The sequence below is a fragment of the Maylandia zebra genome, linkage group LG7, assembly GCF_041146795.1.
Source record: "Maylandia zebra isolate NMK-2024a linkage group LG7, Mzebra_GT3a, whole genome shotgun sequence".
Lineage (NCBI taxonomy): Eukaryota > Metazoa > Chordata > Actinopteri > Cichliformes > Cichlidae > Maylandia > Maylandia zebra.
Genome location: NC_135173.1, coordinates 12,902,111 through 12,918,878, shown reverse-complemented (window position 1 = coordinate 12,918,878; position 16,768 = coordinate 12,902,111). Strand labels below are relative to the sequence as shown.

The 16,768-nt window shown below is 41.5% G+C and overlaps 1 protein-coding gene across 1 annotated transcript in view; it reads right to left on the bottom strand.

Moving 5' to 3' along the window:
* fkbp16 (FKBP prolyl isomerase 16) overlaps nucleotides 1–16,768 on the bottom strand; it is a 32,634-nt gene that overhangs the window by 1,344 nt on the left and 14,522 nt on the right. Inside the window, exons 4-7 of the mRNA XM_004553201.3 lie at nucleotides 5,096–5,313; nucleotides 2,101–2,282; nucleotides 1,800–1,877; nucleotides 41–178 (exon numbers count right to left, since the gene is read on the bottom strand). Coding sequence (XP_004553258.2) covers nucleotides 41–178; nucleotides 1,800–1,877; nucleotides 2,101–2,282; nucleotides 5,096–5,313 — 616 coding nt within the window. The remainder of the gene's footprint in view (nucleotides 1–40; nucleotides 179–1,799; nucleotides 1,878–2,100; nucleotides 2,283–5,095; nucleotides 5,314–16,768) is intronic.

Here is a 16,768-nt window from a genome sequence, read left to right as displayed (position 1 = left end):
AAAAAAAAAAAAAAAAGTAGTAGATATAATCACAGCTTACAGATGGCTTCTTCTTTGATGGGATCAGGAAAGGTGCAATATTGTCTCCAAGCATCTCTGCTGGTTTGGATTTCCACTCTTGGGTTTCTTTGCCTCCAGACTGCCTTTTGACAAGTTTAGATAACTCAACATGGATTGCCTGTAAGGGGGGGAGGAAGATGCTTCTAGTAAATAAAAATGAAACGCTCAAAGGGTGAAGGTGCAGTTTTAAAAGTGTCCAGCAGGTGAAAGCAGAGATCTGAAAGTAAAGTAGACCTTTATGCTAAAGACCAGGGAATTATGAAAGTCACATTTTAAACTTTATACTAACAGCTTTGCACTTGTAACCAAATTTCACACAGAGGACCTTTTATATTTTTTAAATGGCAGATTTATCATCGGAAAACTGTAGCTCGCCATAAAAAGTAAGCCATTTTTCTTATTTTCAGTGGAATTTCTGATATTTTTTTTTTTTGGGTGACCCACCACTACAGAGTGCAGTGCACCAACTTTCTCACAGAGCAGCTAAATCAGGTTTCTCTAAAGCATTTCATCCACTGCTGGGACAAGCGTGTAATTACCAAAGCAGCAGATATTTTCGTTTTGTCTAGACAAGACCAGGCATATTTGTGACTGTGGCAGTGCGCCCTATAGATCAGGTCACTGTAACATTGGCAGAAATGTACTCAAACTCTGTAGATCAGATCCTGCGGTGCTGGAGTAAGCAATGACCATAAACTAGGATTAATTCAAATCTTTGCAGCATTTGTACATTTCTCTGCTGTAGCTGAAAAGGAGGACTTGGTTACTCTCTCCGCATTACAAAAATGTAAGTTATGTATGTATGTGGTATTTTTGCCAAGATTGCAAGAAAGCACTTAGTGATGTGGTCACATCTGTGGACTGCCAGATGTGCAGTTTGCATGAGCCTCTGTGGAGGATTTGGCAGATTAAACAAACCACAAAAACAAGATGGTACAGGCCTCAACACACCAGGGTTCCTTCAGGCTGATGTGGAGCAAATTTATTTAAAAGCTTCTAAACTTTAATATTCAAAATAAAGCGGTTATGTCCATTTGTGTGAATGTGAGAGATGGTAATTTATCCCGTATCCAGGGTCAAATGTTTTCATGTATTAAAAAACTGGAGATTTTATAGGCATTTAAAAAAATATTGTCAATTTAAATAAAGCGGAAACCATTTTTTTTGTTATCAACCAAAGATTTTTCTTACATTTGTTTATATTTATTTAAGATAAGCCCAACTGTGCATGTTGGGATTAAATAAATCAGTTGCGTTGTTGCACGTTGGCATGGCGATATCAGCATATTGCCCAAAGCGCAATTTTGCTCAAGTATAGCCTCAGAGCGCTGCTATTATATGAGCCCGTGCTGTTTGATGGTTGATCGTTTATAATGTAATAATGTAAAAATATTTTAACACATGTTGAGCGTTTAGTACGGAGCTGAATTTTTCTGAATAATTGCACGAGGCCTGGAAATTATTTATTCATTCGCTGTGCAAGTGCAAGTTTAACAACAGCACTCGACTCTGTCTTTACCCTTGAAATTATAATATGCAGAGATTTTTAACCTCAATAATGGCACATTCGAGAGGTCCTTTTTAAAATAAAAACACATCATTTAGACCGACTGGAGCGTATTGGCAGCCAGGAATAATTTTGGAGCGACCTCTCCCCTGTTTTTTCATTCTTTTTTTTTATGTGGGAGGGATTCACAGGCAGCCTTGGAAGAAGGACCTGCTCACCCATATCATCTCACCTTGGTGGCTGGCTCCAGTTTCAAGGCCCTTTTTAGCACTTCCATAGCCTCTTTGTATTCGCTCTTGTCAGACAGGAGCTGAAAGAGATTAGAAACCCTGCAGTGTGAGCAGAGCTGGAGGAAGCATAAATCAAAAACTGACAGAGAGGAAGATAGCAATATTGTACCTACTATTATTTACCCACAAAAATAATAAAAAGCTAACTATATTAACAAACTCCTCTTCCTTCCAGGAAACCTCCTTAAAATTATAGGTTGCGAGATTCAAATTAGATGCTACACACTGTCTATACATCCTCACCTTTCCTACCCTGAAGAGGGCCTTGACGTTGTTTGGCTCGAGGGTCAGAACGTCTCGGCTGGTGTGCAGAGCCTCGTCAAACTGCTCCAGTCTGACTTGAGTGGTCGCCAGGTTGTTCAAACACTTCACACGGTAGTCCTGCACCTCCTCCTCCTCTTCCTTCACACCAACATCATTACCATCTGCACAGGGAGAGACGCATGGCTTATAACATACCCTTCTGCTTCAACTGTAGCTTTACAATCATTAGATTGAATTGATCCCACAGCCCAAAAACATGCATGTAGGGTTAATTGGCAGCTGTAAACTAACAATAGATGTAAACGTGAGGGTGAATGACTGCCTATCTGTAATATCTTGACTGTCAGGGAGAAACTCGGTGCTATTTATCCCGTATCCAGGTGCTATTTTTGCATTCAGCTGGATGCTTTATCGTTGTCCTGCATGGTTTTACCATTAGGCTCAAAGATGTCCAACTGGCTTAAGCAGTGACTGAAGTAATGAGCACTGGTTAGTGCAAAGGGATTTTACTGCTGGCCCTGAGCATGATGGATGATAAATGTTAGCAGCTTAGGGGCTACATTTTTGTGAATGTGCCACGCAAATGCGCCTGAGCAAGTTGAACAAACGTCTTGGATTTACTGCGCCTGTTTTTGCCTTTAAAAACAAAAACTTATCAGAAATAAGACAGTTATGTTTAGGAAATTATGTACATCACGCATAAACAGGGGGAAAAAAACAACCAACTTTTGCATCCATTAATCTGATCTTTTGCCAAAGAGTGCTTTGGCTGTCAATCGTGAAAAACATGCAACTTAGTTTTACTGAATGAAGCATAATACATGCTGTGCCCAAATGGCTAATCGATTTGCAACATGACAATAGCTAACCAAATATTTGCATGTCAGGATTGTGATGTGGCAATTTGCAAAGAATTAAATCAAAATCAGTTATTTTAAATGTGATCTGACAATAAAGAGGACCGATGACTCTCATGCATGGACCCATTTTTCACAAGCTAATTCAAAATACGAGTCTGTGTCAGTGTCTCAGTGTTAACTGTTCAACCACTATTTCATTTTCATGCAACTCACATCATAGCAATAACTATCACAGACTATAGGCCACCCATCCCCACGCTCACACTGCCCCTGATGACCCAGACCCTAAAACACTTCAGTTTGTCTCAGCACTCGCTCCTCTCCCTCTTTATGTGCACACCTGCTCTTGAAAAGCGCTGTTACAGAGAAAAAGGGGTTCATAATTTTATGCATTTTGTGGCTTAATTGGGGAAGCAGTGACACACTGTCCCCACATATATGTTAATTACTTAACAAAGCATTTTCAACACAGGAAAGCTGAGGAAGCATTGAAAGCAGTGTGATATGAAATAGGCATCACACTACGTGGATGCTGTGCTCGAGTCCAAGTGAAAGGCGCTTGGGCTCACCTTTTTAAACAGCACCTGGACGCATCAAGCAGCGGCCACACTAACAACACGCACTGCACTTCATTGTGCTCGGACAAGGTATGAAACAACTGTTTGGTCTCCAGTTAACTGCAAATATTTAAGCCAAAACATGGGGATCATAGTGTTTTGCAGTGTTTTATACAAAGTTATTAGGTTCTCTATTTTGTTGTAAACTGAATGTATAATAATGATGTGCAGTCCTGCAAATTTTGGCATTGATCCGATATCAAGTAAATGCAGGGCCAGTATTGCTGATACCAATACCAATAATGATATTTTAACATATAAAAGCAGCTTATGTGGCTTTTGTGTGTGTGTGTGTATCATCGTACATTTACCAAATTCTAACTCATGTATTTTGAAACTGTGTTTTTTGGAGACCTGCTATGCAAATGCGCCGGTTTCTAAAACTCCAGCTCCAACTTGTGTGGGCTACATACTGAACTTAGAGGATAGAATCAAAGTATTGATTCTATCGAGCTAGTGTCGATCCGAAAACAATATCAGTGTTGGTATCAATGTGCTACAAATAATTTAGACGGTCATCTGCTCGAGTTTTACTTCATTTGACGCTCTTCTCCCATAAATTAATTATTTAATAATATTTTGTTACTTATTAAATTCGTTTTTTAAAAAGCCTAAATATTGAGCTTGAAAACCTCAAACTCAAACGACATTTCCTCTTCAAACCAAACACTATTCTTTTTTTTCCTTCTTTAAAAGCTGAACAGCGTTTGACATAGAAGTGAAAATATTCCCTTTTTCCACATTTAATAGGACACTTCAGCTCAAATGACCATGTTTCATCCATCCACGCAGTAAACTTAAAAGTTCTTACTTAAAAAAAAATGACACAAAATTAATTTAGTTTTGCATTTCTAATATTTTGCAAGAGCATATTTATTCTTACGTAATTACCAGTTAATTGATTATATTGATTTTAAATCTTCGTGTGTGCCGAGCTGGTTTTTGTGTGTTAGGCTCCGAATGACACAAGTAAGAGATAAGGTCTGTGTTTTCCCTTTTGCTGGTCATCTTCTCATCCACTAATTACATGATCTCGATGCCCTGATAAACTCCTCTCTTCAGTGCCATGGTGACTTGTCTCACCGGTCTGCTGTCATTGTTGCATTATGAAGCAGTGCATGTTTTTCTCTTTGCTGACATGTTCAGTCACATTTTCCTCTTGGCCCGACCCTGCCTCATCAATGATCAAAGTGATTAAGTAAGTAGAAAAAATAAGACCATTGATTAGCTTTGATTATGCAAAAGAAGTAAGCCCAAAAAAACGATCACAGCCCCAGGCTCAGATAGACGTGCCGCTACATCGTGCTGAAGCGATTAGTGTGACGGCAGAAGTGAGGAGAGCGCTAACCTGTTATGTCATCCCCGGCTGATGTGGCAATAAGGTGTCTCAGGTCTCTTAGTCTGTGTTTTATGTGCCCTGGTTTGTGTTTTCTCTGTGTGTGTTTCTTTGTCTCTGCCAAAGCATCCTTGGCACAGTCAAAAGTAAGGGAGTATTACCTTTGCTGCGTGTGGTCAGCACATCCAGAGCCACGCAATAGGCCCGGGCAGCCAAGCTGTATTCCTCCCTCTGGAAATGAAAATTCCCTGTCTCTCGTTTCTGGTTGCCGATGCGGATGCGGTCTGCAATGGGCAGAGTTAATGGGTCCGGTTTCTCTCTGAAGTCCAGCAGCTGCAGCTGGTAGAGTAAAGGAGCCCAGGCTGGAATATCAGGCTCTCTGCACATAAACACAAAAACAAACACAGTCAGTATTTGGGGGCCAGAGGATGGCAGCAGCTTGTAAATGGCCTGTATTTGTATTTACTAGTCCCTAAGGACCCCAAAGCACTTTACACATCCAGTCATCCACCCATTCACACACACTGGTGATGGCAAGCTACATTGTAGCCACAGCCACCCTGGGGCGCACTGACAGAGGCGAGGCTGCCGGACACTGGCGCTACCCTGGGGAGCACTGACCACCACCAGTAGGCAACGGGTGAAGTGTCTTGCCCAAGGACACAACAACCAAGACTGTCCGAGCTGGGGGCTTGAACCGGCAACCTTCCGATTACAAGGCGAACTCCCAACTCTTGAGACACGATTGCCCCAGCTTGTGTGTGTTCTTAAGCTATTGTCTTAACTGTTATTAAGGTCTTATAACTGTATTCCTTTGTGTGCCTTTTTTTCTTGCTCCTTTTTCCCAGTGGAATTGTTTCTACATGAGACCAACTGATGGCACTGAGTACATCAGTAATCCTGAATGGAATGAGTACTGTTATCCCTGATGAGCCAGGGAGGAAATAATGGGGCTGCAGAGCTGGATCTAAGCAGAGAACAAAGAGGAAGAAATATAAATCGTCCATTCCAGCTATCATCATGAGGGCTGTGAGGTATTGGGCAATAAGATCGATGAGCTTGGAGCGCTGATAAAGTCCCAGAGGGAATACCATGAGTGTAGAGGGATGTGCTTCAGGAAAACGTGGCTGAACTTGCACTTCCCAGACCACAGTATGGCACTACTCGGCTTTAAAACATTTTAGCCTTAGAGAGCTTTAATCTGGATGAATTTCACTGTGAATGAAAAGGTGGCGCGATCTTGGACACGTTAGTCTCAAGGAAAGTTTCTGTGACCTAGTTATTGAACTGATAGCTGGTGCTTAGCTTCCAGGATTATTTAGTCACGTCACTGCTTGTGTTTTATCTTTATAGCAAACTCTCCAACAAGAACAAAAGCATCACTTCTCATCCCCTAATGCTGCTCTTAAATTTAAAGACACAGACACAGCTAGAAAGATTTTTTTTTTTACAAGATTTTCAGTTCACGCTGGTACTTATACGGCACTTTTGGTCACATGGTAAATTCCCTAACCCCGTAGGCCCAAGTGTGACATATTTGATACATGACGTTTTGTGAGTTTTTGACACCTGAAAAACTTGAATAAACTTTTGAGCAAAAGTTATACAAATTTAATTCCAAAAACACTTCAGTTTCAAAAAATTAGAATTTTCAGGCAACTAGTTAATGATTCAGGTTTTACAGAATTAAAGTGACGATCAGTCTGGTATCTTTTTTGTTGCAAGTTTTACCAGTTTGTGTTCATTTATTATAACCTCTTTTGAACACTAGAGTTTATAATAAATGAACACAAAGTAGTAAATAACTGTCATCACTTTTCTGATATTTGACTTGATATTTATGCCTCTCTCTGTGCTGGTACGCTATCAGTACAGCGTGTGTTAAATTTCACTGTATCCAACAGGTCATAGACCTTAAAAGCAACAACTTTAAAGATGCCTGAGAGACCCCGGTTCACTTAAACAGACCAGAATTCGACACTGGTGTGAACTCTGGAGCTGTCAATGTGTTCAGTTCACTCAAGAGTCACTCAGAAGGAAAGTTAATTTGGTTCTCAATCATCTGGCTCCTGTGACCACGTTGCACACAATGGCCCATTATCAGTTTCTGTGTGGAAGCTCTGATTCAGATGGGGTGTGTGTGCATGTGCGTGCGTGTGTGTGCGTGTGTGTGTGTGTGTGTGTGTGTGTGTGTGTGTGTGTGTGTGTGTGTGTGTGTGTGAGAGAGAGCGAGAGAGAGAGAGAGAGAGAGGCAGAAAAAGAGACAGAGAGAGCCAAGACAGAAGGCTACGTTTTTAAAGGTTCACTCTGAAACGACTGCAATACGACAAGCGATGAAACAATAATAGAAACTAACACCAAAAGCAAAAGTATTTAATTAAGATCACAACACAAAGGTGTTCCTGCAGACCCCCATTCAGCCTCTGTTTACTGCAAAGTGATAATACAAGGGTTTCTTTAAAATTAGGTTATTAAATATTCACACCGGTTGTGTCAGTGGCACAGTTTCTTTTTGTCTAACGGACCTGTAGTTGTATCCTCGGCCTTATCCTGGAAGGCTGTGTCAGCAGGTGGGATCGGATTACCCTTTCACCTCCCCTCTCTGGAGACCTCATCCACTATCGCAGGACACACAGGAGTGTAAAACCAGCATCTGAGCCAAGCCCTCAGAAACTCGAGCCAGATCCCCGCCCTCACATCTCAAAAAACTCTTTTAGAAGTCTCTTTTAATTATTTAACCTCAATGAGCTGTTTTTGCATACTGCTGCACAGAGCTGAATTGTGCAGCAGGTGTCCGAGAGCAACGGCAGAGACAGAAGTTGAGCTTTTGAAAAACACATGGCCTGTGTTGCATTTTGTAATGTTGGTCTTTCTAATCATATCCCGCTCACGCCATGTGTGTTGCAGGCATAGGAAGAATGTAACACCATCAGTTTGCACCGCACATACTGTAACTGTCTGTACGCTTACTGTAGCTGCTTCTCTCTGCTCTTATCTAAAAATATTACACAATCTCCAGACTGTGTGTTATGTAATAGCGCCTGACATATAACAATAACTCACGCAGAGACCGGCAAACTCCGACCTTAACGTGCCCGGTTCCAGATTAAAGGGGATCTGTGGGAATTCACCCCTGAATCCACTGATTAACCACCACAATCTGAAAGTACATCCAACTAAACTTCTTTTAGTCACCATGAAGACTCAGAATTTATAATCTGTTTTTAAAGTCTGAGTCTCATTAGTTTATTACAATAAGTATGGCTTTCTAGCCAAATATAGCACTAAAATGCCACCAGATCTCAATCCAACACCTTTGGTATACTGGAATGGGAGATTCTGACCATGGATTTACAGACCCTATTAATTCAATGTCAACCAAAATCTCGGAGGAATGTTTTCAGCATCTTGTTGAATCTTTGCCACGAAGAATTAAGGCTTCAGTACAAGCACAGTGTATCTAATAAAGTGGATTATAAAGCTTTGAGTTTGAGAACCACTGCGGACGATAATGATAAACATAAATGTTACAGTGAGCAGCGACTGAGAATCAGTTTATCATTATGTGCATCATTATTATAATCCATCATTATGTAGCGTGGACTTTTGAGTGCTCTATACTGAATAGACTTGCAAATCAGTGCATAGTACAGTAAACAGCAAAGTGTTCTTAAAACTATAAATAGCCTATCACAGAATTAGCTCAAGCTGCTTCACATATTTTTTCTACTTTACAAGAGATTTGGATTAGTTTCTACCGAGAATAGAAAATAAACCTAAGTATCTCATTTAAGAAAGAAAGAAGGTATTTTGTTTGGCCTACAAAGAGATCCGCATTGAATCGAACATTTTGTTCAGAGTTAAAACCTCTCACTCATGTGTCATTAGAGATCAATTTTCTCAGACAGAAGAAACACTTTGCTGCTCATGACTCACAAAGGATGAGACACAATATTTGGGAAGTGATGATTCATCTCTTATTAATCGCTGCAGCCACACAGCTGCTTCAACGTCAACTGTGGAAACCGAATGTGCCACATCAACACTCGACTAACTCCAAGTGATGTGCTACCCTGCGAATGAAACTGAAGTCGCGCACAGGCTCGGGCATTAAACAAAATAAACATGACTTTCGAGATGTTGAGAGTAATCTGAGAACACAGGCTGCTGATAGATCTATAAGGTTTAAAGTGTCATACGGGTCACTGATGATTAGCACCACACCAGTGTGCTACTACGCCGAGTTTAGCCAATGAGCCCCAAGGGTCCTTTTAGTGCAAACAGGAAGCAGAGCCTGTTGGACGGGGTGCGGCCTCGCTGCAAGATCCCAGTGAAACCCGAACCTGTAACTACAGCCCAGGTCAACTTCCTAAAAAGTGAGCTGCAGAGTCAACACCCCCCTCCGCTTACTCCTGGCAGCCTCTCTCTGCTGCTGTTGGAGAAACTAGGGTCATAAATTAATTAATTAATTAATGAAGTGTAATGGTGTAACAATTGCAAATTTTTTGTACTTTCTATAGCAGCGGTCCCCAACCTTTTTTGCGCCACGGACCGGTTTATGCCCAACAATATTTTCAGGGACCGACCTTTAAGGTGTCGCGGATAAATACAATAAAATAAAACTAGTACCGGTACCGAAAAAAATAAGATTTATTCATAACACACGTGAAAAGACCCAGGAAAACCGAGTTAACGATAAAAACGATAACACAATAACGCAAAAAAACCTAAAAACCATACATTTCACACCTGAGCCTCAACTCTCGCGGCCCGGTACCAAACGACTCACGGAACGGTACCGGTCCGAGGCCCGGGGGTTGGGGACCTGTATTCTATAGAACTAAACAAAGCTAAAAGTTAGATTTAACTATTAAAGGTTCTTTGGTCTGTTTTACGCTCTATTCACCCAAGATTTGTAGCCACGTAGTCTGAACCAGCGAGTTTTGCTGTGTATTTGGTGTTCTATGAATTAAGGCTATGTCCACACGTACACGGGTATTTTTGAAAACTGAGATTTTCCATTTTCATTTTAAAAAATAATCCCGTCCACACGTAAACGCAGAAGGAAAACACTGCTAGGAACATGCCAAAGCAACAGGTGGCGATATATTCCTAACCGTGTAGAAATGTTGGCCAATCAGAAGTCTAGAAGCCTCGGTGGGAAAAAGTAAACAAAGCTGGGGCATAGAAGCAGAACCGAGTCGTATGTGTGGAGGGACAGTAACTGTGTGTGTATATGTAAGCATTTAAACACTGCAGAGAGTACAATTAACAGTATTGTAGAAATTCATTTCACCAAAACAATAACGTGGCGCACAGTGTGACGTCAAAAAAGGCGCACACCTTTGACGCTGCGTTTTCTCCGTTTTTCTCGTCGACACGTAAATGCTAAAAATGAGTTTTCGAAAATATCCACCCTGGGCGCGTTTTTAGAAATCTCTGTTTTCAGTGACAGAAAACGCAGTTTATGTGTGGACGAAAGGTGCAAACGCATAGAAAAATCTGCGTTTTCAAAAAGAAGTCAAATTTCTTTGCGAAATGAGATTAATTTTCGCTTTACAAACTCTTTTCTGAGGAGTTTTTGACTTTATTAGTATTTTAATTTAGTTTAATTTTAATCTAGAGCAACGAGAAGACATACAGGAAGGTTTTCTGGGTGGGAGCAGTGGGACAGAGCCCGAGGCTGTGAGGGATCAAATTTCTAGGTGTCACAGAAGCAGTTAACGCCTTAAATAGACTTTCTTACAAAATTTACATACTGAATGAAATGCTGAAATGTTACAGCAACAACACCGATATACTCAGCAGAAATTCCACGAATATCCCATTTCTGTTATCTCCAGTGATGAGGACATTGTCTGCTTCTAAGCGCAGTGACTTTACTGTGCGGCATTTGCGTGACACGGTTGTCTTTGTCATAATGGGCCTGCAGATCAGATTAAAAGCAGAAATGTTTCCACACTTCTCGTGCTCATGTGAATGCGAGTGAGATAAGGATGCGCTTTTCCCTCTTGTGTCACGAGGCGACTATGAATTCATTATAGATGACTTTGATTCATGTGGCTTAGCAAACTTCCTCATTAAGGTGTTTGATAGTGCAGCTGACTCATGCTGTTATCTGTCACGCAGACCCCTGGCTGCTCCGAATGAAAGGAAAAACTCCCTCGGAGAAAAAATAGTGGTCACTTTGACGTCACGCGCTCCATAAATGATGGAAAGGACGGCGATGTGCCTCATCCTGGTTCCTATGGTTACAACCGTCCAATATACCGTAATAAATGCAGTGTGCAGGTGGTATGATAATGCAAAATGCACGAGGATTTATGAGGCTGTTTATTTTTTCCGGTGGTGAAAACATGTCTGTGCGGAGCCTGTTTTGACTCTTGGATGGACAGCCAGCATCAATACAGCCACGCAAAGAAGCTTAGCTATAATCCTGGCAGTGGTGAGACGTCGCAGCTGTTTTTCCTCGCCTGCTGCCGCACTAGTTAATTTGCAGCAAAACAGCCTCATATTACAGTCAGAGATCAAGAAACCAAACTACCAGTGTAAGACTTTTCAGCTGCTGCCGCCGCATGCACTCTCCTCTCCTGTGTGTTTTTAGTTCCTCCTCCAAGAATGAACCAATGAAACTGTGCTCACAGGGATCAAAGACATCTCCTGTCTGCATACTGGTTCTTGAGCCCCTTGAAAGCCCCCTTATAAGCTACAGCACATTCTACTTAGGCCTGTTAAAATGAATCTCATCTCAGCTCTGGGCTACCTGCAGGGCATACAGTGGATTTTTAATCATAGGTACTTGTCCAGTCGTTTCAGAGAGACTCCAGAGGATCATTTGGTTATACAACTTTATTAAGTAGAGAAAGTACAGTACGTCCTGTAATTATCTGCCTGGCATGGGTCAATGTCAGTACTAGTACCTTCTGTAAAAATGACACGAGGATGCGAGTGCAACAGAACTATGCAAACATCAGTATATCCAGTGCAGTTTACGTGCGAAGATCCCACTGGTTACACTGTAACGTGTGAAAAAATAACCAGGTTGTGTCCTTGATATCTAACGCAAATTAACATTGGCTACATTTTGGATTTTTTTGCCAGCAAATCTCTTTTTTAGGATTTTCTCAGGTCCCACCCGTGCAAGTGTGAGTAAAATGTGTGTCCTACAAAAAGGTCTTCAGCTTTTATGTTTAAATTTACTGCATACTGGAATATTTTCATTTTATACAGTAAAAGAGACGTCTCTTTTTTCTGCAACTCACCCAAACCATTATTTAAGTCACTTTGTTAGGTACGCCTGTTCAGCTGCTCGTCAGCCAATCGCATGGCAGCAGGTCGGTTCATTTAGGCATATATTAAAGGTGTCAAAATGATGTGCTGAAGTTCAAACTGAGCATCAGAATGGGGTAGAAGAGCCATTTAAGTGACGTTGAACATGGTATCACTGTCATTGCCTGACCTGACCACAGTATGAAAGATGGATGTAGCTACCGTGACATCATCCACTGTTTCCTGAAGTCCCATTTTGGAGCCTCGAGAAAAAAATTCCCTTATTGCCATCTCAGTTGCAAAAAAACAGAGCAGGTCTGAGCTTGCTCCGGACTTGTGACTGACTAATTTGTAGCCAATCAGTGTGCGGTTTTATACCACAGCTAATCCTCCACTCTCAAGTAGAGCTTAAAATTTTCAAAATAGACTTAAAAAATAACCAAAAAGATTGAGTTAGTCAGTGAACTCAGAAGGTAAGTCTTTACAGAGTTCAAGACAGAAAGCTGTTTTTTAATAGACTTCTATAAATTGAGAGTCCTTTGTGACCACCATCTGGTGCCCTAAAAAAGTCTAAAACACTTTTGCATTGGCTTCATTTCTCCTATAGAAAAGCTACGTCCATGTTTTTACCATCTATGAGTTAAATGAGCAGATGTGAGATGTTCAGAAATGACAGGTCTACTAGGATTTTCCTGAACAACCATCTCTAGGATTTACAAAGATTGGTATGAAAAAGGATTAATATCCAGTGAGCGTCATTTCTCTGAGCAAAAAACACATTATTAATGTCAGAGTTCAGAGCAGAGGTCAACGGTAACTCAAATAACCAAGGCACATACTGTAGAAGGACATCTCTGAAAGGACAAGACCATAAACTTCTTGGGTGCCACTGCAGTCAGCTAAGGAGAGACAAATTGTAACAATTCAAAGCAAAATTGGACAAAAGTGGACACCAAAACTGTTCAATAGACGATTTGAACATTGTTTTCTGGTCTCATGAATCTCAGTTTCCACTAATAATGTTCATACTGAATGCTTCCTCTGCCAAGTAATTACTCAGGGTTATGTTGAATCTTTAATGATGAGGACTATTTTTATGTACTCATTGCTTAGAGTTGTTTGAACTGACTCAGTATTCATGGTGAGCAAACAGATGACGAGAGAGATAACCAGCAAGCATCATAAACAGCACAGAGTTGCAGTGGTTAGTGCAGGACAAGAGTGAGACAATAACAGGACTCAGGTAATCCCGCTGGTGTAGCAGATCAGTGGATTTAGAGATTCATCAAAAGCCACAACTTATTGCACATCATGGAACATATACAAGGAAATGTTATCGTGTCATAGCAGGAAGTAACAACAGTATGCGTGACTTATAGTTTTCACTAAGTGTACCAGTAAGGAGAGTCAGTCTCCAAATAACAAGAATCCTGGAAGTACCTAACGTAAATGGAATGTGGTCAAGAATGTGCATAAAAATGGACCAACGGGTTTCATGTAATCCAGTTTTTAAAGCCTGAAGCTACGAGTTTTCACCTTTGCCATTTTTACTTTTTAAAAACAGACACCAGAAGCATGGGACAGATTTGACTGTGAAACCGAAAGACACTCTTCAATCATATGGCAGGCCCTCCCTAAAACATATCTGGCTTTATCATCAAAGAAGACGGCAATCAGTGGTGGAAAGAATCGACCACGATAACATCAGCTGAAATCTCAGTTGACAAATGGTTTTTGTGTGTGTGTGTTTTTCTAAACAAACTGTTAATGGAGCTTAAAGCAAGAAAACCCTTGCAGCAAATGTGAAGAATTAGAAATTTGATGAAATATTGACCCATTAAAATAAATGTATTTTTGATAAAAATCCATCTGCTCTTAAAATCTAAGAGCGAATTTGCCCCGCAATAGGACACCGGCGAGCTCCAGCTCTCTGCAGTCAATGACTGAGTGAAGAAAGTTCAAAGCTTTGCAACAAAAACAACACCTTTTCTCTGACTCACAGGTGAGCAGGAAGTTTCAGTTTCTACCTTATGCAATAATCTGAAATCTCTCAGCTTTGAGGATCTGATGTGTGGCAGCATCTAGATGAATTATTCCCCTCCACCCCCAGCCCCTAAAAAAAAGGCTCAGAGCTCTTGCTGAGTGTTGGGGAGGATGCAATCTGTTTCCCTGTGAAATTTACCACTGCAAGTCATTATCTATTAAATCACTCTCACTGTTATCTGCAGAAGAAATCTTAGCCCTGGATTGACTCTTAAGTCCATAATCAATCAATATGAACAAGCAGCTATCTCGGAGGTGTGCACGCTCCGGTCAAGAGGCAATTTCTCAGGCAGCCCAAGGCTCTAAGATTTAGCTTCAGTGGATCCACTGAGATGTTAATGTGAAGCGATGGCAGCCAGGTTCTTTCTTTGGGCAGACATTATGTCTACTGATTATATAAACCAAATATTTCCCAGTTTTGGATTTCACACTGGAACTTCAAAGCTCACAACAAATTCAGAGGAAGGAGCCAAAATATCCTGCTCTTTGAAAGATGAAAGTCCTCCTCCTCCATTACTCTTACACTTCACATAAATGTCTGCCCACTTCAGCGGAGCCCGAGCGTTTTATGCTTCCTGATTGGATGATTTAACTTCCATTCAAATCGAAAAATTCCTTTTTCTTCCCTTTTCCCCCCCAGAAAATGTGATTTGAGCATAAAATATGGGTGAGACGTTAATTACCATTCAACGAGGTCTCCTGTTTGCCTCCCTCTGTGTTTGTGAACATTAATGTTTGATCACAAGCTTCTAGTTGCTTTATGTGTGACATTCTTGGCACGGAATAAATGTCATAAAGAGATAGCTATCAGAAATTAATTTCCCTTCTAAGTCTGAACTGTCAAATGTGCATGTGCCGAAACCAGATAACGCCCGCCGAGAAAATGTCACCATTTCTGCAATATCGTTTTGCACAACAAACAGACAGGAGCTATCACGCTCCCCCCGACTCATTATTAATAAACAAGATGTAACTTTGAATCGGCGGTTGTTGCTCCCCCGTGCACCTGTGCACAGCTACACCTGGCCTTGGTGCCTTTTTTTCCATGTTCGACGTGTTTAAAGAGTCATTTACGAGCAAGCATGTTGACTCTCCTGAAGGTGTGCTGTGTGTACATCAGACAACAACGTCATGGCCATTATTCACTGTCACTTCGGTGTCCAGGAGAAATATGACTGCCTCAATAAGTGTGTCTCTATAATCTAACCAATTAAAGCCACAGCTTCTTTTTACCAGCAGCCAGCTGTGCCTCCCTGTGTAGCCTGTGAATGAAAAGCAGCACCCCGAACTCCTGACCTATTAGTCAGGTTGTCATGGAGGAGCAGCCCTTGTCTGCAGGCTCTTTGTCTCTCCCTCCATCTCGTTGTGTCGACTATGAGACCTGAAGCGTTAATCGTGACTAAAACATCCAGATTTCTTAAGAGGAAGGGCTTGGCTTTACTCAACCTGAGCCTGTGGAAAAGGGACAGGTCCCTCTCATCACAGAGTTCTCAGAAAACAAACACAGACGAGCACATTTGCAAAGAATTCCAAGCCATTTATGCTCCTATTATATTCGCAAACACACTTGTTTTCCTCTGCGGATAATGCATTGTTTTGGCACATGAGCTCACTTGTTTTGTCCTTCACCATCTGGAATAACAATATGAAACATTATCAGAGTGCGGCTAATCCCATCAGTGCTATCAAACAACAGAGACTGTTTCATTTATAATGAGATCTCGTAATGAGGCTGAGTTAATCCCTTAAGCTCGAGGACTGCACATCTGATTTTGATTTCGCAGCGAGGACGTCAGCGGGAGTTCGTCCTCAGCAGACGTGTGATGACGGTGCGCTGACGTCTCAGTGCGATGAGTCATGCTCCACGTCCCCGCTGACGGTACCTCTTCATCACCTCAACACACAGACACACACACACACACACCAGTGCCACTTGTCACTCTCCTACAGATCTCTCCTCTGAGCTCCTCGGCTGCACTCGTCACCTCACATCCTTTCACAGCAGCAGCAGCACATTTCTCTACTGACAACCACTGCATGAGCTGATTTGCACAGGCACACTGTCTTCTCTGCCTCAGCCTTCAGAGAGCATGGTACCTTAAACATTAACCCACCTATGCAGTGTGTATGTGTGTGCAGTGTCAGAAACAGCTTGCCCCCTCCAGTATCCCATCTGCTTCCATTCTGCTGCAGTTCCAAATGAACACATACGTGTAAAGTGGCCACTCTTGTGTGTTTTCCCTCATCAGCCTGTTTGAGCTCACTCCACAGGAGAGCTGTAATTTTCCGAGTTTTAAATGTGAACGTCAAGTTGCAAAATCATAATAGGAAGTGTCTTTTGTGAGCCACAAATGACGAGCGGGACAGGGTGGTCCTGGAAGTCAAAGGATCCCAGAGGCAGGTTCTGTGTTTGAGAGAACGATGAGGAAGATTGAAAGCAGCTATGAATACAAAGCAACAAAGACCAGTGTATCCACTAAACAAAGTTTGGCATATGACATGCCATCGGACCACATCAGCAG